The sequence below is a fragment of the Pinus tabuliformis genome, chromosome X (genome assembly GCF_031772625.1).
Source record: "Pinus tabuliformis cultivar Carrire ecotype Pingquan chromosome X, CPIR1, whole genome shotgun sequence".
Lineage (NCBI taxonomy): Eukaryota > Viridiplantae > Streptophyta > Pinopsida > Pinales > Pinaceae > Pinus > Pinus tabuliformis.
Genome location: NC_142308.1, coordinates 123936657 through 123962799, shown reverse-complemented (window position 1 = coordinate 123962799; position 26143 = coordinate 123936657). Strand labels below are relative to the sequence as shown.

The window sequence follows — 26143 nt, the reverse complement described above, 5'->3', positions numbered from 1 at the left end:
AGAAGTCTCATGCCCATAAGAGTTGAGCACAGTGGTTAACACCATGATCGATGGTCGACCGAGGCAGTCTGCAACATTATTGGTGTTATCCTTATTGTACTTGATATTCAAATGGAACTGTTCCAGGTATGTGGACCACTTCTGAAGGTGATCATTCTGCAACTTCCCTTGCATCTATATGAACTACAAGGGGTTATGGTTTGTGTGGAGGACCGTTTCCTTCCCAAAAATGTAAGGATTCCATTGTCCGCAGGCCTGCACAATAGAAGACATCTCTTTGTCATAATTGGGATACTTCCGGACTATTTCTGAAAGTGTCTCATTGTTATATGCCATTGAATTCCCCTGTTGAGTAAGGACTGCCCCAGTAGCATAGTCAAAGGCATCTATCTCGATCTCAAATGGTTGTTGCAAGTTTGATAATGTGAGTATTGGTGCATATCAGAGGCAATGTTTCAACTCTATGAACGCCTTCTGTTGAGATTCAAACCAAAAGAATTTTGCTTTTGCTCCTCCCTTGGTGACTTGACTCAAGGGCCAAGTGATATGAGAGAACCCCAACACGAACCTGCAGTAGAAATTGGCAAGACCCAAAAAGTTGCAGAGGTCTATCAGAGTGTTTGGGGTTGGCCAATCCCAAATGACTTGGATATTGGTTGGATCCACATGCACCCCCCGTTCATTAATAATGTATCCCAGATACTGAAACTGGGTCATGCCAAAAGTGGATTTCTCCACATTGGCACACATCTCTTGTTGCTGCAGCGTTTGGAGAACATGTCGGGTGTGGTGGAGGTGCTCCTCCCAACTCTATCTGAAGATCAGGATGTCATTCAAGTATACCACTACAAATGAGTTGGTGAATGGCTGCAAGATGTCATCCATCAGCCTCATGAAGGTTGCAGGAGCATTTTTCAACCCAAAAGGCATAACCATCCATTTGAAAAGGCCCTCCTTGGCTTTGAAGGCAGTCTTCCACACATCAAAGGGTTCGATTAGTACCTGGTGATATCCGGACTTCAAGACGATCTTGCTAAAATATTTGGCTCCCTTGAGTTGGTCCAGAAGGTCACCAATTTGTGGGATCAGGTACCTATTATAAGCAATGATCTTGTTCAGCACTTGATAATCAATACAGAGTCTCCAAGTCCCATCCTTCTTTTGTACCAACATTATTGGGCTCCCATAAGGTGATGAACTTGGTTAGATGTGACCTTTCTGCAATAGCTCTTGAATCTGCCTCTTGATTTCGTCGTTCTCCATAACAGAGCACTGATAGATTGGTCCATTTGGAAACGACGCACCAAGGGTCAAATCGATGGAGTGCTTGACCTGACAGTGCAGAGGCACCCCTGCGGGGGAGGTGAAGATGTCCTCGTACTCCACAACCTTGTCCATATGTCTTTGTCGTGCGAAGAGGCCCGGTATAGAGGTTGTGGCCACCATCTTCTTCTTTCCCTGAAGGCATATCATCAGGAAAACAAATTTCCCAGTTTTGGAAATGAGCTTACTGCATTGTTTTGTAGTAACCAAAGAGATGGTGATAGGTGGTGCTACCTCTGGTATCCTGTACAACTTATTTCCCAAGGTAACAATAATAGTGTGAGGCCTTGGCTCATACACAGCGTGTCGCTTCCACAAGTATGGTTGGCCTAATAATACATCACAAACATCAAGAGGAGCAATGTCACATAATACCTCATCTGTGAAGGGCTTGATGTTGTATGGAAGGTGGCATTGTTGGCTGACGCGAAGATCACGCCCTTGGTGAAGCCACCCGATGGTGTATGGTTGTGGGTGTGTTGTGGTCGGTAAGCTCAGCTACTTCACGACCTCTGCTGAAATGAGGTTCTTTTGGCTCTCGCTGTCGACAATGAACTATAGCGGGGAACCCTTTACCCACATCTGGGAATCGAAGAGGCGATCCTCCCCCTTTGGATCTTCAGGTTCCTCCTTTTGAATCTTTGTGGTGGAAACGGTGGCATTGGGCTCCGCATCAATAATATGCTTCCCTTTGTCATTCCCCTTGTCGGGTTCTAACTCAGAGTTGGAACATGCATCTGATTTAGAAGCCTTCATCTCGGCCACTAGTGAATGTTTGGCCCGACATTCACTTGTGTTGTGAGTGGAGCTCTTATGGAACTCACACCACTTTCTCGTGTCCTTCTTTAGCTTCACGGTGTTTTTCTTTGCTTGGGGCTTTGGTGGGTTGCCATGGGTTGTCGCGCCTTGGCTTTGTCCTTTGTTCTGCGGTTTGGGGCAACCTTTCCCTTGCTTATGATTCACAGATCTAAAGTCCCAATTTTTATGTTTAAGCTTCTGCTCGATCTTGACAGCATATCGGTACGATGTGCCAAGCAAGGAAATGTCCAGGAACTCCATCTCATCCTGGATGTACCTGTGTAGGCAATTGCAATACTTGAGTACCAAATGTTTCTAAGAATCCTTGATACCCAACTTCGTATGAAGGGTATGAAAAACATTGGTAAACTCTAGCATGTATTGGTCCCTTCCTTGTCGGAGCATGGTCCACTTTTTGTACTTATCCTCATAGCTCCCGACAAGGTAGTACTACTCCTTGATGGCGTCCTGGAACAAATTCCAAGTGGGTGCGGCTGAAAATAGTGAGCTAGTACTCTCATCCTTCTGCTCATAGTAGGTTTCCCACCAATCCTTAATGTGGGGGCAGCTTTGAGAAGAGCAAAAGTAATATTTTCTCAGCTGGAAAAATCATGAACAAAAAAATATCCTTCTAGCATATTTAACCATTTATCTATGGTGTCTGCATCTATTTGGCCCTCAAATATGGGAATGTCAAATTTTACTTGTACCTTAAAAGGAGTGGCACCTCCAGAGTGGTTGTTGGATGTGGATGTGCCACCAGTGGGCAACCGTTGAAGGATCTGGGCAAAGTTATCCATCATTGCATTCCTTTGTTTCTCGAGGACCTCCTCGAGCAATATTTTGATAAGATCTCCTGCTCCCTCATATTTCTTTTCTTCCCCCATGGGAGGTTGTCAGTATTTGCGAAGCTGGTCTTGCAAAGGTTCGACCAGTTCAAGCCCTAACTCCTTATAGCCCAACCTCGTTGGGGACATGAAAAGAAAAACAGAGAAAGAGAAGACTGCTCTGTTACTACTGATCTGAATTTAAACGGACAACAAATTACAAATATAATCATTAATACAAAAATGCAGCAGAAATAACACTTCATTTCATTAATATCAAATACTGAAATATGCTTACAAATAGAATGGAAATAAGACTAGCTCAAGCGATGGTAGCTTATCTCTGAGAAGAGATGTGGCGGCTACATGCCTCTGAATTGTGTTACAATGAGGCTCGAAGGCCTATTTATTATTGAGAAGCAACGGAAAACTCCAAACATCCAAAAACCTAACCCTAGGAGGTGAAACGCCAAACTATGGGCCCCGTTGGGGTAAATTGGTACATCAACTTCCCAAGGTCGTAACTTTGGCATATGATCTCTGTTTGACGCGTATGATACCTCGTTAGAAAGATCCATCCGAGGACTACAACTGATGACAATGAATGTTGAAACGGAAACTCATATTCCCAAAAAACATCGTTTAGGGCCTCAAAACAACTCTGGAAGTTCAGGACCCAAAAAACTACCAAAAATAGTAAAACTGAAAAACTGAAAGAAACAATGGTGGGGGTCCAAGTGGAATAGGCGGGTTGCCACCAATATCCACTTGGATCACATGGTCGATATGAAAATCAACGATTGTCAACCATGGTCCAACATCACATTGTGACAAAGATTGTCTCGATATGAAAATCATCCATGGTCAACCATCATATACCATTGTCAACCATGCTTATTTTAGGGTTTATAATATTTATCTTAGGTTTTATATAACTTGGGTATATAATATTAATCCATTGGGTTTAATATTATACCCTTAGGTTTATAATGGCTTCAACTTTTAGTATTGATCTGTTCAGTTTATTACGACATTGGGTTTATAATATCAATCCCTTGGGTTTATTAATTTAAGGGTTCATATTCCTAGGGCAAAATATTTTTCATAGGGTTTATAATATTAATCCTAGGGTTATATATAATTTCCTTGGGTTTATAATCATGACCATGGTCAATGATGGTTCAATGTGACATTATGACAAAGATTATCTCAATATGAAAATAAACCATGTTCAACCATCGTCAACCATCGTCAACCATGGTCAATCATCGTCAACCATGGTGCAACGTCACATTGTAACAAAGATTGTCTCAATATGAAAATCAACCATGATCAACCATTATTAATCATTGTCCAATGTCGCATTGTGACAAAGATTGTCTCAATATGAAAATCAATCATTGTAAATCATGTTGAACCATGTTTATTTTAACATTTATAGTATTTATCTTAAGGTTTATATATGTTCGATTTATAATATTAATCCATTGCGTTTAATAATACTCCCTTGGGTTTGAAAATCAATTGTGGTCAACCATGTTTATTTCAGGGTTTATAATATTGTGCAAAGGATTTATATACATTGGGTTTATAATATTGTGCAAAAATCAATCCAACATTGCATTATGACAAACATGTCGCAACATGACAATTTATCTGATACTCATTGTCGCAATGTTACATTGCATTGCAATTTATTCAATGTCACCTCTCAAAATTAATAAACCCAAAGGATTGATATTATAAACCCAAGGGTTTTAGAATTAATCCCTTAGGTTTATAATATCAATCCCTTGGGTTTATTAATTTAAGAGTTCTTATTCCTAGGGTATAATATTATTCATAGGGTTTATAATATTACTCCTAGGGTTTAATATAAATCCCTTGGGTTTACAATCATGATCATTCATGGTCAACAATGGTCTAATGTCACAATGTACCAAAGATTGTATCAATATGAAAATCAACCATGGTCCAACGTCGCATTGTGACAAAGATCATGTCAATATGAAAATCAATGATGGTAAACCATGTTTATTTTAGGGTTTATAATATTTATCTTAGGGTTTTTATACCTTGGGTTTATAATATTTATCCCTTTGGTTTGATATTATTCCCTTGGGTTTAAAATCTCTTGGGTTTTTAGTATTAATCCCTTCGGTTTATTATTCCCTTGGGTTTGTAATATCGATCTTTTGGGTTTAATAATCTAAGGGTTCATATTCCTAGGGTGTAATATTATTCATAGGGTTTATATTATTAATATTTGGGTTTAATATAAATCCATTAGGTTTATAATCATGGTCAACGATGATCCAATGTCACATTGTGACAAAGATTTTCTCAATATGAAAATCAACCAATGTTGCATTGTCACAAGGATTGTCTCAATATGAAAATCAACCATGGTCATCCATGATCACAATGTGATAAACACTGTCTCTTGGACCAACATCACATTGTCACAACCATCGTCATCCATGATCAATAATTGTTGTTATTATCTTTATTTATTTATTATTATTATTATTATAATAGTACAATAAAATATTATTATTAATATAATAGTAATAATATAATTATTATTATTTAATATAATAGTAATAATATAATATTAACCATTATAATATAATAGTAATAATATAATAATTATTATTATTTAATATAATAGTAATAATATAATATTAACCATTATATTAATATTATTTATAATTGATACATGTGCCTATTAACGTTTATCGACTACATTAATAAATGTGGTTGTATTAGTCACGGTTTATATCACTTTTGGTCAACACTGTGATTGAAAGAATTCTTTGTGACAAAGACTTTTGCACAATGATATGATCAGATGAATTATATAAATACCATGTTACCAAATGTACATGAACATAAAGTTTATGTTTATTTTCCATTACCCAAACCAAAAATTATATTTATGTTTATTTTTATATCACTATTGGACAACACTATAATGGAGAGACTTCTTGTGACATGGACTTTAGGACAACATTGTGATCGAATGAGTTATATTCCATTACCAAATGTACATGAATGTAAAAGGTTATGTTTATTTTCCATGACCCAAACGCAAAATTGTATTTATGTTATTGTTTATATTACTTTTAGTCAACATAGTGATCAAAAGATTTCTTTGTTACAAGGACTTTTGGACACTGTTATGATCGAATGAATTCGATTAGCACATGTATATGAACATAAAGCTTGTGTTCATTTCCCACTGCCCAAACCAAAAATTATATTTACGTTGTAAGGTGTTACCTCTAAGAACTCCCCTATGTGCCACTGTGTGTTATTGTGAGTCGTCAATCGTGTGTGTGTGTTAGACGATTAGAAGATTTTGTACTGTTGATCATCATATGCAGTGGAGAATGTTGAGGGCAACCTTTCACAATAATTTGGAACTTACCACCTACGTGTCTCTTTACAAACGAACCATCTTCATACAGTTATGATCAATAACAAAAACCCAATCAGATTGATGAGTTCGTTATTTGAAAGTCCTGCAAAATTGGTTCCACATGAGATGTTGTGTTCAATAGCACAAACAGTGACCAACAGTAACCAATCCCCAAGCCCATTTATGAAATCTAAAGGCCTTCAACCTGAGTTACTAAACCAGACTTCTACTTATCAAGCCTCAAGCAAGGATTCAAAGGTCTCTCTTTCAAGTTATGAAAATCATATCTAACAAGCAAGATTTGTGTTTTGTAAAGAAGGTTCATCTTCTAGAAAAGCAGATTCTTTGTCTCTGTGATCGAATTATACCTAATTCTACATAAAACCAATGCCCTTATATCATAATCAGTTTTAACTCCTTGAATCAACAATCCTTGCTGACAATGGGCTTCAATGGGGACAAGCGAACGATGGGTAGAATATTCAACAAAGGTTTGAATTTATTTGTGCTTAGGATTTACTCAACATATTTCCAAAACTAATGCACTTGCAGCGTGTTTGCCACGTTTCAGGTAACCTGAGAGCAGAATTTAGTGATATTTATAATTTATTTAAGCAGAAAATAGCTTCACATTTATCTTTGATAAATTTACTCTTTTAAATTTGCGATTCATATTTTCAACAAATTGTGAAGTTCACTGGGTTTGCCTATAAGTATTCATGAACTCCATTAACAGTACAATTTTGTTTTCAAAATCGAAACATCAAGGTACAAAAATACTTCTCTTGAAAAACTCACGAATTTAAAATTTGCTTTGGTATTTAATCATATTTAGTTTTTTCTCTGAAGCAACTTTAACTTCCATTGTCACAAGAACTAGACTGTTTCATTCCTTTAAACCGCAAAAATGAGATTTCCAACTACTGCTCATATTAAGATAGCAATAACGGTCACTACCACGGGGTCGTTTAAACGTTTTCTTTCACAACTTTTATCTTCCATTAAGAACACTAATCGTGCTTTCTTCTGAACCATAGATGATGAAGCGTGATGTCAAGAAAATTTGACATAATTCCTATATTTTTAGTTTTTTTAGTGGTAGATCCTCAACTTCTTGCATTTTTATTGAACTTCGAATTTCTTTAGGAGTTGTTTTTAGTGCCATTTTTTGGAAATTTCGGTGACGGAATCCTGTCGGGAAAATTGAGGATAAATCTGGATTTGTATTATTTAAAATGGTTTTTTAACTGTATATTTGGATTCAGCAGCCTGAAAAACCCTGGGACGCTTTGATTGTGCAGAAATTAGCTATCAAACTTGAGATTCCAATAAATTGCTGTCGGATTTTGACCGAAAAAACTACCAAAAAAAACTTCCAAAAAATCTCTTTAAAAACAACTGCTTTTCTTTTTTGTCTTTAGGTAAAGATCCTTGACATGGAAACAGATGTATGATCACGGTTCTCAAAGTCATTCATGGGAAAACAGAAACGGTTGATTTATCCACGTTATTGAACATATATTTACTTTAAAGCTATCATGTGTCTATCATGACACCGAAAATGTTAAAAGAAATTTACTCTAAATCTGCAAGCTAGATGTAGATGAAGACGCAGTTGCAACAGCGACCAGATATTACATGGTTCGGAAGTCGAACCTTCCTATGTATGTTTCAGAAGAAGAGCATTTGATCTTATTATATTGAAATTCCGAAAGTCACGTTAATTTCAAAATCAGAAATGGTTTATTATTAGTCCCTGCCCGCAGGACCGCAGGGACTATAGCAATCGGTTTCAACGATAAGCATTAGTCCGACACTCAAAATAATGCATGTTTTCCTATTTGAAGCAAAGTTTGTTTATATTAATGAAATACTTTTATTTTTTAAAACCGAACGAAATCAAATATTTATTTTTAATCAATTAAAGGTTTCAAACGATTCATCGTCTTATTTGGCCTCAAACCTAGCCATACAGGCTCAAAAGTTAGGAAAACGTTGGGAGAGGTACAGGTAATTAAAACAAGTTCACACCTGCATGAAGTAATGCTATGTTTGCCTTAGCATTAATTTGCAACATTTAATGTTATCTTCTTTGAATGCGGATTACAGTTGATACACTATGGTTTAAGTTTGAATGCAGATTACGGTTGATACACTATGGTTTAAGTCTAATGCCGTCAGCTGCCAGGCGTTCACCCTTCCAGTTGCTAAGTGGTCTCTCCCACGACCGTTGATCTGAGAGGCGTGATCCAGCGGTCCACCATGGAACTATGGCTAACCACCCGGAGATGCCCCCCGAATATGGCTCTGCAAAACCCTAAGTCCGTTGGGGTTGCATTCTGGCTGGCAGGAAATCCGTCTCTCCGACTATGTCTAGCGGTGAACCTGACCAACGCATCGAGCCCAACTGCTATTGCAGCGATATGTTCGCCATTATTACCAGATTACTGCCTTCCAGACACAGGTGAGATTTATTGTTTACAGTGAGTTAATTGAAACTGCTCAGGTTAAATTTCCATGGGCCTCATACATCTAATTTGTTTACTTAACTAATTTTTGATGCCCCCCGAATATGGCTCTGCAAAACCCTAAGTCCGTTGGGGTTGCATTCTGGCTGGCAGGAAATCCGTCTCTCCGACTATGTCTAGCGGTGAACCTGACCAACGCATCGAGCCCAACTGCTATTGCAGCGATATGTTCCCCATTATTACCAGATTACTACCTTCCAGACACAGGTGAGATTTATTGTTTACAGTGAGTTAATTGAAACTGCTCAGGTTAAATTTCCATGGCCCTCATACATCTAATTTGTTTGCTTAACTAATTTTTGGCTTCTTACATCTGCCTGCAGGCATTGTGATTGTTGCGACATCAAATGCCTCTGTACTTGGATTCTGGTCCTAGCCAGTGAAGAGCGAAGCCCTAGCCAGTTAAGTGCGAAGCCCTATCCAGCGTGCGATTCCCACAGCTTCCGCTATGTGCGAACTCCGTCAAAGTTTGTCAATCTTGAATCCCTTAACAACAGGGTTGGCCCTGGCGATCGCTTCACGACCAGCGGCCGTCTAGCCATAGTATCGGCCGTTCTAACGCGTAACAGGTTATTCTCCCAGCCTAACAGATTATTCTCCCAGCCATTTTGTTCGACCAGGAGCAAGCCGTTGTCCGTGTTCCTAAGGCCAAAAAAAAAGCTGTCAATTAAGTTCATCGTCCATCAGTTAGCATTCAAAAACCCTTTGTTTTTGTGGAAGCCTTCAAGAAACAAAAGATTGTAGAAGGGGCACAGGCAATTGATGCAAATATGCAAAAGGAGTTTTGGACAGGGGTAGAGAATCCAGTGCAGTTCACGGTCGCTAAGTCGAGTACCATGGTGACCTCTGCGAAGGCTCTTTTGGTGGATGTCTCTACAGGACCTAATCATATGGCATTGATTATCCAGACTAGCAAGGGCACTTCAATACATGGTTACACTGTTTCGAAATCTTGCCAGAGGCAAAGAACATGGATCACTACGCACTTGCAGATCCACCTTCATTACAGCCGTCACTTCGAATAGAGTACTTGCAGACCTCAGTAAACTAACTGCGTCAACAACAAAGGTTCTTTCATAGTGCACAAAATATATATTATAATTCTTTATTTGTTGTTCTCCTAAATTATGCTCGTTCATTTAACGTCCTCTTAGCATTTTTTATTACAATATCTAACGCTAAACCTGTACTGAAACATGGACCAGGTTAAAGGAATGTTGACGATAGCAAACATACATGCAGAACCTTTTGTTACAATCTGCAACAATTGCTCTCTGCCCGCGGATACATTTGGAACAGTTTTCATGGATCAACTTAATTGTTCCACATGCAAAAATTTAACCACATATCGACACAGTTTACAATTGAATTGCATTATCCAAACAGAGGCAAATGTTCAGTACAAGTGCATTCTAAAAGACAGTTTGCTACTAGAACTTTGTCCATCTTTAACAGGTCTGACATATGAAAAATATCTAGAAGACGTTGCTGATGTTACATACAATTTACGAGATTTCCACGTACACAGCAGCTTTCTGTTGGATAGTTCGGATGTCATTGTCCGTACAGATTGACATATTTTACCCTTTGTAGGATTTGACTTTTTCAGTTTTCATGGTGTATTTCTCTCCAATCAAAAGCACACGCTAGGAGTGCCTCATCTCCTAGATGGCTTCATAGACACAGTTCATGTATATAGTCACTATAGTCACTTTCAGATGTACATTTAACGGTTACAACTAATGTTCTTGTTCTTGTAATAATTAAGCTACATTGTATTTGTATTCAAATTACCTACTGTAGATCGTTTGCGTTAATGCAATACTTGGGTAAAAAGGGGCTTCTGCATATGTAAGTTTTCTTACAGCTTCTTTGACAGAGACCTGGCCCATCTGGTTTGTGCTCTTCTTTGCTCCCTTGGAAATTTCTTCATGGTTTAGAAAAAGAAGCAGTTATGGATTATCATGGTTTAGAAAAAGAAGCAGTTATGGATTATCATGGCGATTTTTGTCTTTTCTTTAAATTATGCTTCAGCATTGTCCTTTTGTGGGTTTGATGATGTCTGCATTTGTCCTTCATGTTGCAGAAAGTTTGGCTGCTTTAATGAAGCAACTTTCTGTTACGGTCCCAAGAATTTCTGATTATAACTTCATCCAATTTGTCATCATCATCTGCATGTTTTCAGATTTCCGTTTTCTGCGTGCAATAAAACCACGGTCACTTTTGGTCCATATTGAATGTAAAATGACTTTTCTTACTGAGCAAAACCCATATCTTCAATTGTGACCTATCTCTAATTTGTTGCATGTGTGGGCTGCTCAATGGAAAATGGGTATTAGCAATTAGTTTGAGATTCTATTATTTGTCTTGGGTGCAGTTCAGTCTATATATATGTGTGTTTTGGTTTTTCGTTTTAATACACTGTAACAGAAAATAGGTGTGTCAGTTACTTGTCTTTGATATATTTGATCAAACTCTGAATAATAGTAATTATAAGAGTGCTATAGATGGGTTTAAGGCTGAAGTGTAATACTCTATGGCCAAGGGATTGACAAAGTGAGTCTCTGGAGATCTTATTCCACGAAGTCGTGAAATGTTGATTGAAATCCTCCACCTTTTCCTTCTTCTCCATCTTGATCAGGTTAACTTGCTTGAGAAGAGCAAAAGCTGATTTCCCTTCATCAAATTTTCTAAGAAAAGCCCTCTCAAAGGCATGGGTTTAAGGCTGAAGTGTAATACTCTATGGCCAAGGGATTGACAAAGTGAGTCTCTGGAGATCTTATTCCGCAAAGTCGTGAAATGTTGATTGAAATCCTCCACCTTTTCCTTCTTCTCCATCTTGATCAGGTTAAGTTGCTTGAGAAGAGCAAAAGCTGATTTTCCCTCATCAAATTTTCTAAGAAAAGCCCTCTCAAAGGTATAAGGAAACAGCAAGTAGATTATAGTACCATGTGGATGCTTTTTTCTCAAAGGTATAAGGAAACAGCTTGCAGACCACATCCTCGTGTTGTACATTCATCAGACATAAGGATAGGTAGAAATTCTTTATGTCGTCGTCATGAGTGACAAATTTTTTAGGATCATAGTTTGCCAAGAACCTCTTCGGTCATCTCTGAAAAAAAAGGAAACTATTAGGATTTTCAGTAGTATCTTTAAGTTATTTGTATAATGCATCAGTGCCTCAGTGATGTTATGTTGAATGGCATTTCTGCTAGCACATGACCAATTGAAGTTCTTATGGCACAGAACTGCGCTGGGCTTAAAGTTAGAATATGCATGCTTCATTGTTTTATATGAAGATGTTTGTGAATTTGTTTTTTCTTTGATTCCGTGCACACTGCTGGATATTGCAGGTTTATAATGTATACATGGGGAGTAAAGTCCATGATGACCCAGAGATAACCTCACTCCATATTTGTCTGCCATTTCTCTGTACTTCTGTCATCATGTTTCTTTAAATAAACGTTCCAATTGTGCCTTTTACGTACATGCTTTTTCAAACTTTACATTTTTATTACCATCGGAGAACAGAAAATGAAACTAGCATTACTATTTCAATAAGAAATACCATTATAGCTTAGTATTCACAAGGGATAGATTGAGCTTGTTAATTTTGTGGTTGACAGAGCAGGAAATGTGTGTTGCCCATACACTGCTTAAAAGAATGAAAATCTTGACATTGATTGTGAATGACGGCAAGGTTTCTTACATGAAAGCTGTTTGTTTTTCTTAGTATGTTCTGAATCTATTGCAACTATGATATTCTTCTTCAAAGTATTATTCTACCCCCCCTCCTTTGATGAGTTGTATGCTTAATTTTGATTGTTTGTATTTGTTAATATTTCCATATATAAACTAGTGCTGCTAATGGTCATCTAAGTTAATTTCTTGAGGATTCTTCCGCTCTAAGAACTTCTAAGCTTGTTAAGTTATGCCTCTAGTTAGTTAGTGCACAGAACAGGATAAAAGCATGGACAAGTTAAGGCTCACATTTATTTGCACTGCAGTGAAAGAATAGAGTCAACATGGGGCCAAAAGGTTTTGCAATATTTGACGTGGATGTTACATCAAAAGGATTATCTTGGATCGATCAGATGTACCAAAAGTTTGAGGCCATCTGCGTGGAGGTGGATCAAAATTCTCCTATTTTACTACAAGTGAGAATCTTAGACTTCAGTCTTAACATTTACATGTCATTTTGGACATGTCGATTTTATCAGTAGCATCTGCATATTATGATTTTCATTAGTTTTTTTGAAGAGAAATTGCTGGTATAATATCCAGTTACTACCATTTTTGTGACTATTTCTTTTGATTTCCTGTATGGTGTCTTCTTTCTAATCCATATATCTAAGTAGGAGTCTGCTGGTTCCGAAAGGTTATACTGTAGTTTATTTCAGTCTTTAGGTTTACTATTGGAAAGTCAATATTTACATACACAATACGGTGAAAGTGACAGCTTTTTTAACATTACTATTTTTGCAGGAGACAACGAAGTATGTTGAAAATCAAGTCGTTGTAGTTGGTACAAATGTGCGGAAAATTTGTGAAGAAGTCATTCAGGATATCCTTCCACCAGGTCCCGACTCTGCTATCAAAAGCATGGCTTCTGACATATCTCTTGACTTTGTTGAAGAGTTTGAGCTGTTTGAAAAGCCAAAATCAAATCCAAAAAAGTTACATGCTTTAAATGTGGAATCTGAGGCCAATCCCAAATTGGAGCAGAGCTATGATTCTAGCGAAAGCTTATCTTTTGACACATCTATCGACTTTACTGAAGAGTTTGACACTTCCCCAAATCAGAAAAAGTTAGACACTTTGAATGTGGAATCTGTGGTCGCTTCCAAATTGGAGCAGAGCTATGTCTCTACTGGGCAAGATTCAGTTTGTGCCTTTCCAGTTCCTGATAAATTGCAAAAGGACCAGCCAGTTCTGCCTGAGGAAAAACCTTCTGAATTCCCAGCCTTGGACATTTTCGAACAGCCACCTTGTCTGTCTGTTGAGGATCTGTCTGCTCCTGAAGACTTAAGCTTTAAAAATGAAGCACAAAAGCAGTCTCTCCAGCTTCAGCTTGAAGCAAATGCACGCATTGATCTTCCCCAAGCTGCTTTGCTTAAATCACCAGCAGATAAAACTGGTAAGTAGAAACCAACTTTGTTGCATTTTTCTTCTTCTGTTTCTTCTTGTTCATCTCTTTCATGCTTCACTAGTTAGTATGATTTTTGATACTGAAATGAGATGGACCAAATTTTATTGCAGTGCCTATGGTGGTGCTAGAACTTTGGTACAAGTTATTCAATTTAAGGCTTCTTTATGGTTTTTTAAAACCTTTATATTATTATTATTTTATTTTGTGTATCCAGAAGATTCAGCAACTGGGCTGGGCTGGTTAAATCAGGGGATTTTAACCTCGAACCTCAAATTTTCACAAAGACTTCATATCACGGTGATTGCCAATTGAGTCGCACCCCTGGGAGTTGAGGCTTATTTATGTCTTCTTTTGCCATAAATATTGGCTCTCTTAGTGTAAAACATGTGGTTGACCTTTTAATATAGAATTGACTTAGAAATGTAAACACAACAGCACAAAACAGTTGTGGACAAAACAACAACTACAAGAAGACATCTTGTATCAGAGAGAGGCAGCATAATTCCAGAGCCTATTATTCACCCAAGAGAATACAACTGAGGACTACATATTAGAAGTCATCAAACCTTCAGACCACAGGACTCACTCCCTCCTTGGTCAGATTTTAAGGCTCAACTTTTGATTAGGTAGTAGAATTGGTAGGCTTAACTCAGTGCATTGGTGTGGGTTTATAAACATGGGATTAATTATGATATCCCTTTGGAGTCTATTTTAGTATTGAAGAATTTCCTTCACTGTTGAAAGGCAGGAAAAGACTGGCCAATTTTGTAATCAATCCCTGAAAGGTCGGCGTGTTTAAAAATGAGGCAGCCAAAGGTAACTAGGCAATGCCATAGTGGGGACAATTAGGAAGGAGGAGATAAGTGAATTTACCATTATGCTTTAGGAATCGGTTAGGCAACTAACTATGAAGCAAAGATTATAGTGATGCAAGGACCATCTGTAGGCTGAATGCTAGAAAGCTGTCAAGTTTGAGCGATTTTATTAATGGCTGGAAACTGTATTAAAATTGAAAGCTCCAAGATTTTCTTGAGGAAGTAGGGAGCTTGTATCACTGTTCACATAATTAAAACGGGATGATGTCAGAAGGGGCAAGATAGGTTGGCAGGTAAAATGGCAAGTGTGGGGATTAAATTAGGGCCAATTTATCTAAAATAATGACCTTTTAGTATGGGATAAACTACCAGGACTAGAGTATTAAGGTGTATTTAAAAATTATTTGTGGAATGACATGTGATTATGGGCTACATATAATGACTACGTTCTTGAGGATCATTACCTTATATATTCTCATTATAATTGAATTGAGACGTTGATGGAATGCAAACAGCTACAAGGTCTCTTTGGAAGCTTAAATTTTACTCTTTATAAAGGAATCACAATGTCACGAAAGTCATTATAGTTTTATTTGTAGAAATGAGCAAATTACAAGTATCAATCTGTCTCTTAGCTTGCCAGTGCTCAGAGAGCAGTTGCAAAAATAGATGGGGCAGCTATGATTGTAGCTGCAAAGGTGACCTTCTGTATATTAGAAACCATGATACCTGCATAAGTAAGTAGTTCAGTCATCTGCATTAGAGTCTTATACATGGAGGCACAATAAAATAGAATATAGCTAGTATTACGTAGTGTGCTTTATAAGAAAGGGCTTTAATTATACATGTTGTCTGAACATGTCTTTCATACACTCATTACTTACCCTGTCTAGCCAATTGACTTGTCCTGTCTAGCCAATTGTTTATTAGAATAGCTTGGACCCAATCTAACACTAAGATTTCATTTGAGATCTGCCCCTGATGTCAGATACATCACCTAATTTCCCATTTACTTTTGCCGTCACATACATCATTTCATATGCCATCTGCTTCCGATGTCAGATAGATCGCTTAATTGCAAATTGTTTATTAGAATAGCTTGGACCCAATCTAACACTAAGATTTCATTTGAGATCTGCCCCTGATGTCAGATACATCACCTAATTTCCCATTTACTTTTGTCGTCACATACATCATTTCATATGCCATATGCTTCCGATGTCAGATAGATCGCTTAATTGCACTGATTGCTCACTTAATGTAAGTTTTTCGTTTTATGACGATCATTAAATACTGGCCTCCTCCAATAAATGCTCCTCATATTGGATTATATCCCCTCCGATCTGATCTTCAAGTATTTCAGCTCCATTCCAAATCAATCCGTATATGTACTTACTTCTGCACGTGTCAGCAATTTATCCCGCATTCAACTCTTGCGATCTTGCATGGCTTTCCTTATTTGGTTGTACAGTAAAATATTCTCAAAAACCCAGTTCCATTCACACTTAAAACCAGCTTGCAAACACATTGAACTCTTTTATAAATTGGCAAAAGCAATGCCTAATTTCTCGCTTACAAAAGAAAACCACCTTCTGCACCTAGATATTGACATACATCTCTCTGCTTCACATTACATGGAATCCATTAGCATAAGCCAACTTACTCAACTGGCGGCATTGTTTCTCTTAGCACTTGTTCTCATGACTCTTCTGATTATCGACATCGTAAAAGTAGAAACACAAAGAAAAAAGAAACCAAGAAAACAATAACATCTCGAACGAGGAGCATATGATTCTACAACAAGTACTTGGCATGATTATGGAGTATGTTTGAGCTGTATAGTCAAAATTCTGAATCTCACGCCTATTTTTGCATTACTTTACGCGTTGTCTTAATTCCCCGCTTCCTTGTCTGTTACAGGTCTACGACGGATGCTTCAAATATGCATTTGGATCATGCTTTTATCGTCTCTGCTGGGATGCCGATGATTACAAAACTAGCATATCAAGCTGACAAAGGAGAGGCACTGCAGACTGCCCTGATTGGAAATAACAGCGCTCCTTGAATCTAAAGAATCTAAACTGAGGACTGATATATGTATCATTGATGCCAGTATTCCAGTTTCGTTTTTTCTATATATATGAAAACTTTCTGAAAAGAGTATCAGTCTGCTTCATAGGCATAATGTCTTAATTGTTAGCATTCGTGCTTGTCTTGTATTCTTCACATGTTACAGTCTGTCATAAGAAATGCTTATTTTAACTTGATGCAGGGACTTGCTGCCTCGCAGCTTCCCTTGTTTTTAACAGTAATAACATAGAAAATATTTTAATGAGACATCATAGATTCCATTTTAATGATGAAAGGAAAACTATGCTAAATTAAAATATTGGAGATCCAGAGTTTTGGGTTAAAAATCAAGGTTGCTAGCCCACTTTCAGGGCAAAATCGAGAAAAATTCTACGAGTTGCCACTAATAAAGAATTCAATAGCTTTCAATGTTGCAACTAATAAATTAAAAATATAATTTAATACTTTTTATATTGCTTTTTTTATATATATAAAGAGAGTTAGTTTACTTTTAACTAGATTTTTTAAATAAATTTAGAATTTGAATGAATTATAAAACAAAAAATCAAATTTGCATGGAAAACACATTCATACAACACAACACAAAGTTATATATCAATATTGCATATAAGTAGAGCATATTTTTTCTTAGAAATAAGTTTACCCATAAAACATAATAGAAATCATATATCATATTACATATTTACTATTACCATATCAAATAGACTATATATTTAGTTAGAAACAATGTTGACCCATATTTGCATAAGTTTAATTAATGTTATAAATTACACATAAAAATAATGCATTAAAATGACGATGTCGAAATGGTTAATTATGGCCCCCCCCGGGGCAACTCAATTGGTGATTGTCGTGATATGAAGTCTTTGTGAAGTATGTGGTTCAAAATCCCTCCTCACTAGCCTTATGGGTTGTGTGTTGGGGCATGCATGGGTTCACCCAGAGGTTTAGTGGTAATGGTTGGAATTGACCCCATGCCACGTGAACATGATCCTAACCCAATTGGTGATTCTTCTAGATACAAAAAAAAAGGAAAAAATAGGGTTAACATACTTAACCCCCTAAGTGCTATCAAGGAGGTGGAATATTCAATTTTTTTCTTTTTCTTCTAAGAATACTATTCTAGGGTTACTTTTGAGCTCATATATAGATTTTTCACTGAAATCTTTCCAGCAACAATATTCTTGCTAAATTTTGAACTTTTATCACAATGTTATAGCCTTTCAAAGTTTATTCAAGGAATTTTTGTATTTTGTCATGTCAACATGCTATACAAATGGCATATTGGCTTTACTTTTACATGGTACTCATATTGCCACTTCATACTCGATATGATCAACCCTAGTTTTCACAAAGGTAACCCTTCGTATGCAAACTGTGGAATGATAAATAATGCTCTACAACTATTTGACATCATCCCTAAAAGGGATGAACCCTCATGGAATGCAACAATTGGGGATGCTCCTGTAATGGGCTTTCCAATGAGGGATTGAATTTTTTTAGCCAAATGCTACATGTCGGTGGACTAACATTCATAATTTTCCTCTTCACATGTGCCAAGCATTCTACATGCAGTTGCAGGGGAAGAGGATACATGCCCACATCATTAAAGCTAGATTTGAACTACCTCTTTTAGTGGGGAGTTTTCTTATTGGAAAAAATAAGTGAAAAAGAAGAAACCCTATTGTTTTTGCAAGTCAAGAAGAGGACAACAATAACATTATTGTAGTATTTGAAAAACACTTTGAAGGAGAGGAGGGAAATGAATATGCCATAAGAGTGGAATAGATTACAACTCATTAGGTGGTTAGAGACAATGAAAAAAGGTCGAGGTAGTAACCATATCAATGGTTGAAAGAGAATGCAACCATGGAGCATTTACAAAGTTTGAAGGCATTGTGTCCTTAAGTGAATATACTCTATATACTATCTATACTAACCCTAGGATATAAGAAACCAATTTCTTTATCCAAACAATTCTCCAAGCCTAAAATTTATTTTTAAATAAAGTAATTCTTATTTATAATTTAAATATTCAATTAAATCACATAACATATCACATCTTCTTTCTTCTATGATACTCTTTCCTATGCTACTTCCTTTCGCATTCTTTTAAGTTTTATTATTTTATATTGTTGACTTTTTATTGGGTGCAATGTTGATTAGTTATAAATGGTCAAGAGTCATGTTGTTTCAATTACCAGGTTGTCATTGGCATGGATGTAGTTGCTTCTGACTTTTTACATTGAGAAGGATCAGAAGTATAATTTGAACTTAAAGGAGGAGGTGACTCTCTATCTTGCATTAATACCAATGTATGACTTCTCCTCCCAAAATTTCTCTAGCTCCATCTTGCATAAGGGTGTCTCCATTAGTTGAATTTTGGGATCCTCATAGTTGTTGCCCAGCTCCTTGATGAAGATAAAGGGGTAGTACCATTCACCAACTACAACAATAGATGATATTTTCTCTGAGAAAGAAGAATTGGAAGGGGGTAATCGTGCCCTCAAGTAAGCATTTTGGCCTCAAACATATGCAAGTTTGTTGTGCTTACCATGTAAATAATTGGGTCTAACTTACCAACCATCCCCCCACATAGAAGCATTAGAGGAAAACCATCAGAAGCGATGCACTTTGAAGTGAACCCACATCTCTTTCAAATTACTTGAATCCGTTGATATGGACCGTTAATCGTGCCCTCAAGTAAGCATTTTGGCCTCAAACATATGCAAGTTTGTCGTGCTTACCATGTAAATATTTGGGTCTAACTTACCAACCATCCCCCTACATAGAAACATTAGAGGAAAACCACCAGAAGCGATGCACTTTGAAGTGAACCCACATCTCTTTCAAATTACTTGGATCCGTTGATATGGAACGTTTTTTTCCAGAGATCTAGGATGCAAGTCTTTGATGCATACACAGATACAAAACTTAATCATGTGTTCTTCTATGGAGTAGGATTCCACCAATCTATACATAGGTCAAAATGCTTAGCAGTTAGCCTTCTCATTCTTTTTCAGTTAGTACCTAATGATATAAAAAAATTATAAACGTCAAAGGTCAAATGTTGATTTAGCAACACTTTATAAAATTATGATAAAATGCTAAATACTTTTGTTATGATTGGGATGCCTTTGAACCAAAATCAAACCATCCCTTGAGTTACAAACACTAAAGGAAAGTCCCACTCTGTTCTCTGAGAAACACAACTCGCTTATTTTAAAGATTGGAAACATTGTTACAATCATAATGTTATCCAAATATTCTTCCCTTTAACAAAAGCAATTTTCTCTCAAAATATTTCTTCCCCATGGAGGGAAATAACCTAATTGAACTATGAAAAAAAATGATTTTATAGCTCACATTCCATAGGGTTTATCAATCTCTAATTTCTCATATGAAACCACTCTTGTTCTGACAAGAGATGTCAAGGTTGATTGATCACTGGGAGGAATTTGATTGTGAATTGGACTTCCATAATCAGGCATAATGGTAGAGCCTTGTCCAACATTAGATTATATAAGTCTGATGACAAATGATGTGGCATGGTCTTTATTTTGTATGCCATCTTTTTATAGGCCTATTGAATTTCCTAGGATGGAAGAGTGGCTTCCATGGCATGGTTGGGGTTCAGTTTTTCCATTTCATCTAATGGCTTCACTACTTGAAACAACAACCTAGCTACTTCAAGCCTGCTCCTGATTTGTCTATGTGATAACAAAAATTTTGTGGAGGTAGATGAGTTTTGTTAAAATCTTCTAAACTTTCGTTGTCTCCAATCCTGAAGCAAGAGATGAAGAAGTTGGCGCATTTCCATTTTATGTTTGCTTAGAAGAAAGGTTGACAGTAAAAAAAGGCCAAGGCATGTATACTTTAGTTAAAGTTTTAGCTCGTGATCAGAAGTTTTGTCAATTTCTTTAAATATTATAAACATTAAACAAATATTCAATATGTTTCGTTAATAAAGTTGAGAATTCCTCAAAGATGATACAATTACCAATCTATTGCATATCAACATATAACAAGTTTTTTAACTTATAGACCTATTTCCTTAACCAAAGGCTACACCGAACATGTTTCCTTCCCATAAAATAGGGAAGTACCAATATCATAGTTATTTTGCATTCCAATGAGAACAATATAGCCAAACTATGAAACAAGGATACACAAGTAGGTCAGTAAAAGTAAGGATACCTTTCTTTCTTGCAATAGCATGAACTCTAAACAATCTGCTAGTTATGATGAACAATTAAATCACTAAAAAGTCAAAGAACCTTTCTTTCTCAAAAAGTAATGAAATTTTAATGATATATTAATCTAAACTTTTAAGATAGTGATATATTAATTATATACCATGATATATTAATCTACCCGTATAATCTTGTCCTGGAGATAATCTAAACATATATGTGCAGATTAATATATCATAAGTATATAACTAATATATACACGTACTATGTTAATATTAATATATAATTTTTTCTAATATTCATGTGTTATCACCTAAATAATGGTAAATTTACCCTAACTTTCGCGAACCTATTTGACCAGTCCAAAAAGCATTGCCAGTAGCCAAAAATATGAACAAACATCAAATCACTGACGCTCGAACAGCATATTAATTCAATCACTTGCAGAGGTAAATGACAATCTGTAAAGTACAAGCCTCTAAAAAGATTCATCTCAATATAACATGAACGCTTTGACTTTCTATTACTAAATGCAAATCATGTAAAACCTGCCACTTATTTATCTTTATAATATTACACCACAACCCAGTTTACTGTACAGTTTAGAAATTGAACAGAAGAGTGTAATATTATCAGTACAATTTATATCCTGAATGGATCAAATTGGCAGGCTACGTAGACCAAGTGACAGCTATAGGGCTTCCGACTCTAGCGAATCAAGCCATGGTCGTTTTCATGTTGAATCCACGTCACACAGCCTCTGCAAACCGAACGAATTGACGTTTCTTTCTCCAATTCGTTTATGAATGTTATAATGTAGGCCATCTTCTGGTTGAGTTCAATAACTGCTGGAAAAAAAATAAAGAGTTCAATAAATTCCAATTTGGTTGGTTTCACCTTTACTCTAACTAGTGGGCTCAATCACACAAACCAAGTAGATTGATTTCACAGTTCCAACATTGGTCAACCATCGCTTCGATCGCACATGTGGAACTGTGGACAGGTTGAAGTTGAATTTGGCAATGAGAGATGTATCAAACAAATCTGGCACAGTATTGCAAAATAAGAAAGAAGCCAAGTGAAACAATCCAAATGTATAAAAATAAAATTAAAATATTTATTTAAAAAAATAATAATTTAAAATGTCAATTTTATAAAATATTGTTTAATTGTTTATAAAATAAAAATATTAAAATTATCATTACAAAATAAGACTAAAATTCAATAAAGCAAGTGTATAAAAATAAAAATAAAATATTTAAAAAACTAAATTAATTTTATTCTATAATGTCGAGTTTATAAAATATTGTTTAATTTTCGTAAAATAAGATTAATTGACTATACCAAATGCAATATCATCACCTGCCTTGTAGAGCAGGGATAATAAAATGGTTTATGGTTCTTAAAATAATTATTAATCAATCAAATTAGGTAAAGTAAATTTTAGTTATCTTCCCATAGTCATTTAATAACTTAAAACAAAAAACAAATATATGTCAATTGTCATTTAATTGTTGGTCTAATCTAAAATATTTAAGAAATATATTTAAACTAATTTAAACTAAATTTTATGAATGCATTTTAACTAAATATTAATTAGTAAATATAATTGAACAATAAAATAATAATAATAAGTCTTATTGGTTAAGTTTTCATTGTTAAAAGCATTTTGCTAATGGGAATTCATGGGTCAATTTTTTTACATTTGTGGTTTAAGCGGTTTAAGCTCTGCTAATGAGCTAGCTGAAAGTGATCCCTTCAAATTGATATGCCCAAATATTTTTATGGACATGGTGGCCACGGGTGTATGTGAACCACACTAATAAAATAATAATTTAATTTTATAGCCACAATTTAATTAAACACTAAATTAATATACAAAATCTAATTCATATATAAAAGTCTTCTATACATTGATTAAATTGATATATAAAATCTAGTTTATAACTAAAGTCTTCTATACATTGATTAAATTGATATATAAAATCTAGTTTATAACTAAAGTCTTCTATGTAGTGATGTCACTGTTAAAGTTTACAATAGCCTTCATCCCATTGGATTTGAACTTGTGGCTTTTCAAAAAGAAACATAATTATGACCTAGTCAAACACCAAATTAATATATAGAATTACCCCTTTCATTTAAGGATTTCACTACGTTAATTTATAAAAATGGGCATACCCTTCACTTTAGATTTAAATTTTTAACTTTTTACAAAACACATCTTGACAATTATATTTACATAATTTTCTTTAAGTGTAGTCTAACTTATAGATGAAATAGTTTTTTCCCAAATTCACCAAAATCCTGTAATACAATACACTCTTATAGATGAAATATTTTTTTTCCAAATTCACCAAAATCATGTAATACAATACATTTGAACTGTAATACAATACATTTGAAAAGTCATTTCATTAGACTACCTCATTTTTTATATGACAAAACAAATAATAAAAAATAAAAAAATAAGTGCATTTGACTTGCAAATACTAAAATTATAGACATCAAACTATTATATTTCTCTTTATAATTATCAAATAATAATATTTTCAATTTATGTTATTTTCTCCATATAAATTAAAATGGTTTTTTATTTTTTTTTTATTCCCAAAAATTAAAATTCAATCACACTATTTGCAAGATTTGTAACTATTATATTTCTCTTTATAATTATCAAATAATAATATTTTCAATTTATGTTATTTTCTCCATATAAGTTAAAATGGTTTTTTATTTTTTTTTTATTCCCAAACATTTGAACTGTAATACAATACATTTGAAATGTATTACATTTGAAAAGTCATTTCATTAGACTACCTCATTTTTTATATGACAAAACAAATAATAAAAAATAAAAAAATATTGACTTACAAATACTAAAATTATAGACACCAAACTATTATATTTCTCTTTATAATTATCAAATAATAATATTTTCAATTTATGTTATTTTCTCCATATAAATTAAAATGGTTTTTTTTTTTTTTTTATTCCCAAAAATTAAAATTCAATCACACTATTTGCAAGATTTGTAACTATTATATTTCTCTTTATAATTATCAAATAATAATATTTTCAATTTATGTTATTTTCTCCATATAAGTTAAAATGGTTTTTTATTTTTTTTTATTCCCAAACATTAAAATTCAATCACACTATTTGCAAGATTTGTAACTAGTTCATTTCGTCAACCTTGCTAGACAATAATGCATTGCCTTTTTTAAAAAATCTGTGCAACATAATATGAGAGCACTACCTGTTTAATATGAATTTCAACTAGTATTGCACCAAAGTAAATCCGTTTTAATTATAGCTTTATTAAACATGGAAAAAGATAATATGAGAGCACTACCTGTTTAATATGAATTTCAACTAGTATTATATGAATTTCAACTAGTATTGCACCAAAGTAAATCCGTTTTAATTATAGCTTTATTAAACATGGAAAAAGATTAATTAAAAAAATGATTTATAATATATTATAGCGAAGAGAAAAGAAGATATATATATATATATAAAAATAAAAGTCCAGACAAAAGCAGAGATCCAACAAAATTTTCAATATATATATATATATATATATATATATATATATCAGAGAAAAGCAAGATATTTCAGGGAAAAGAAGACATCAATTTATATGCACTGAATTGTAAAACGCACCTAGCTTCTTTTGATGCAACTATATGGTTCGAAGCACACGTAGAACTTTCAGGACAGTGATTCAATACAATGGATCCTTTAGATAAACTCACGGCAAATGACAGCGAAACAACTTGGAGGGAATTTACAGAATGAGAGTGCAGTGGTTTTCTGGCCTTTCTCCTTTCCCGCATACTTCGCCATCTGTCATCAGCGATATTGCAAATTTGTTGTATTGAAAATAGGGCGGTAGTCTACTCCACTTCAGTTCACTGTGCAATAATCCTAGAAGTCCGGTTAAGCAGGGAGGGCGGTAGTCTCCTCCACTTCCATTCACTCTGCAATAATTCTGGTTTAGCAGGCAACGTTCTCTTTTCCTTGAGGTTATATTTAGCCCTATAAATTTGGCAGTTCATCGTCGTAAATTGTAATGTCACGCTCCCAAGCTATACTTACAGGCGAACGAAGTTGGATATATGATCAGGCTAATCACTGCAATCCGCCGCTAAAAATACTCTAGTCTAGTTTGATTTGTTCATAATGATTTGCATAGATAATTTTTACCTAATTTTAAATTTATATTATTTAAATAAAATTTTATATATTAAAAATAATTAAAGGCCTGTTTAACTTTAAAAATAATAAAAAATTACTAAAAGTATTTAAATAACTTGTTAAATGAATAAATTTGTACAGCAAACCCCCAAATCGTGTTAGGTAAAGATTGTGAGATGTAAAGATTATGTGTTTCTTGGTTCAAACCCCACTTACCTGTGACCACATTAGTAGCAGTTATAGTAGACAGTGGGTGGAATAAACCCTGTATCATATGAGTACTAATGGTTATAGTAATAGCGGATGAAATGGACCGTATGTCATATGAGTATAAAACTACCCCAGTTGCTAATTCTACTAATCATCAAAAAAACTGCCCCATTTGTTAAATTGCTAATTCTACTAATCACCAAGAAAATTTAAAAAGACTAATCAAATCATGTTAGCATATAGAAAGAATCTTCTCCAAGTAAATGTGATTCCAATTATTCCTATGAACAGCATACTTGCATTCGTCGTGGTAGAGGTATTGGATTCAAATCTGGAAACACATTATTTAAAAGAAGAATCATGACGATGTCCTCTTGTGGACTCAAACAGGTTAAAACATTCTTGAACTGGTCTGCTTACAATTTGCCCTTCCATGCACTTAAAGAACAGGTGATTCTCTCCAATTGGCAGTGCCAAAATCAGGACACATCATCATACTACTATTTCACAAACAGAAGCGATGATGCATAATTCACACAAATGGCTTCTAACCTCGAGGATCTACCACTACCCATGCTCTCCTCGAAC

General features: G+C 35.1%; 1 protein-coding gene across 1 annotated transcript; it reads left to right on the top strand.

Moving 5' to 3' along the window:
* The first annotated feature begins 12712 nt into the window (after positions 1 to 12712).
* Positions 12713 to 14057, top strand: LOC149138745 (uncharacterized). The gene is made up of 2 exons (XM_089448422.1): positions 12713 to 13054; positions 13383 to 14057. The coding sequence occupies exons 1-2, from the start codon at positions 12923 to 12925 to the stop codon at positions 14040 to 14042; spliced, it is 792 nt and encodes a 263-aa protein (XP_089304548.1). The 5' UTR covers positions 12713 to 12922; the 3' UTR covers positions 14043 to 14057.
* Positions 14058 to 26143: the final 12086 nt, after the last annotated feature.

Excerpts from the sequence above, each read along its gene's own strand:
- LOC149138745 (XM_089448422.1), top strand. The coding sequence starts at position 12,923 with ATGGGGCCAAAAGGTTTTGCAATATTTGACGTGGATGTTACATCAAAA. Across the intron at positions 13,055-13,382 it reads ATTCTCCTATTTTACTACAA|GAGACAACGAAGTATGTTGA; the intron begins GTGAGAATCTTA and ends CTATTTTTGCAG.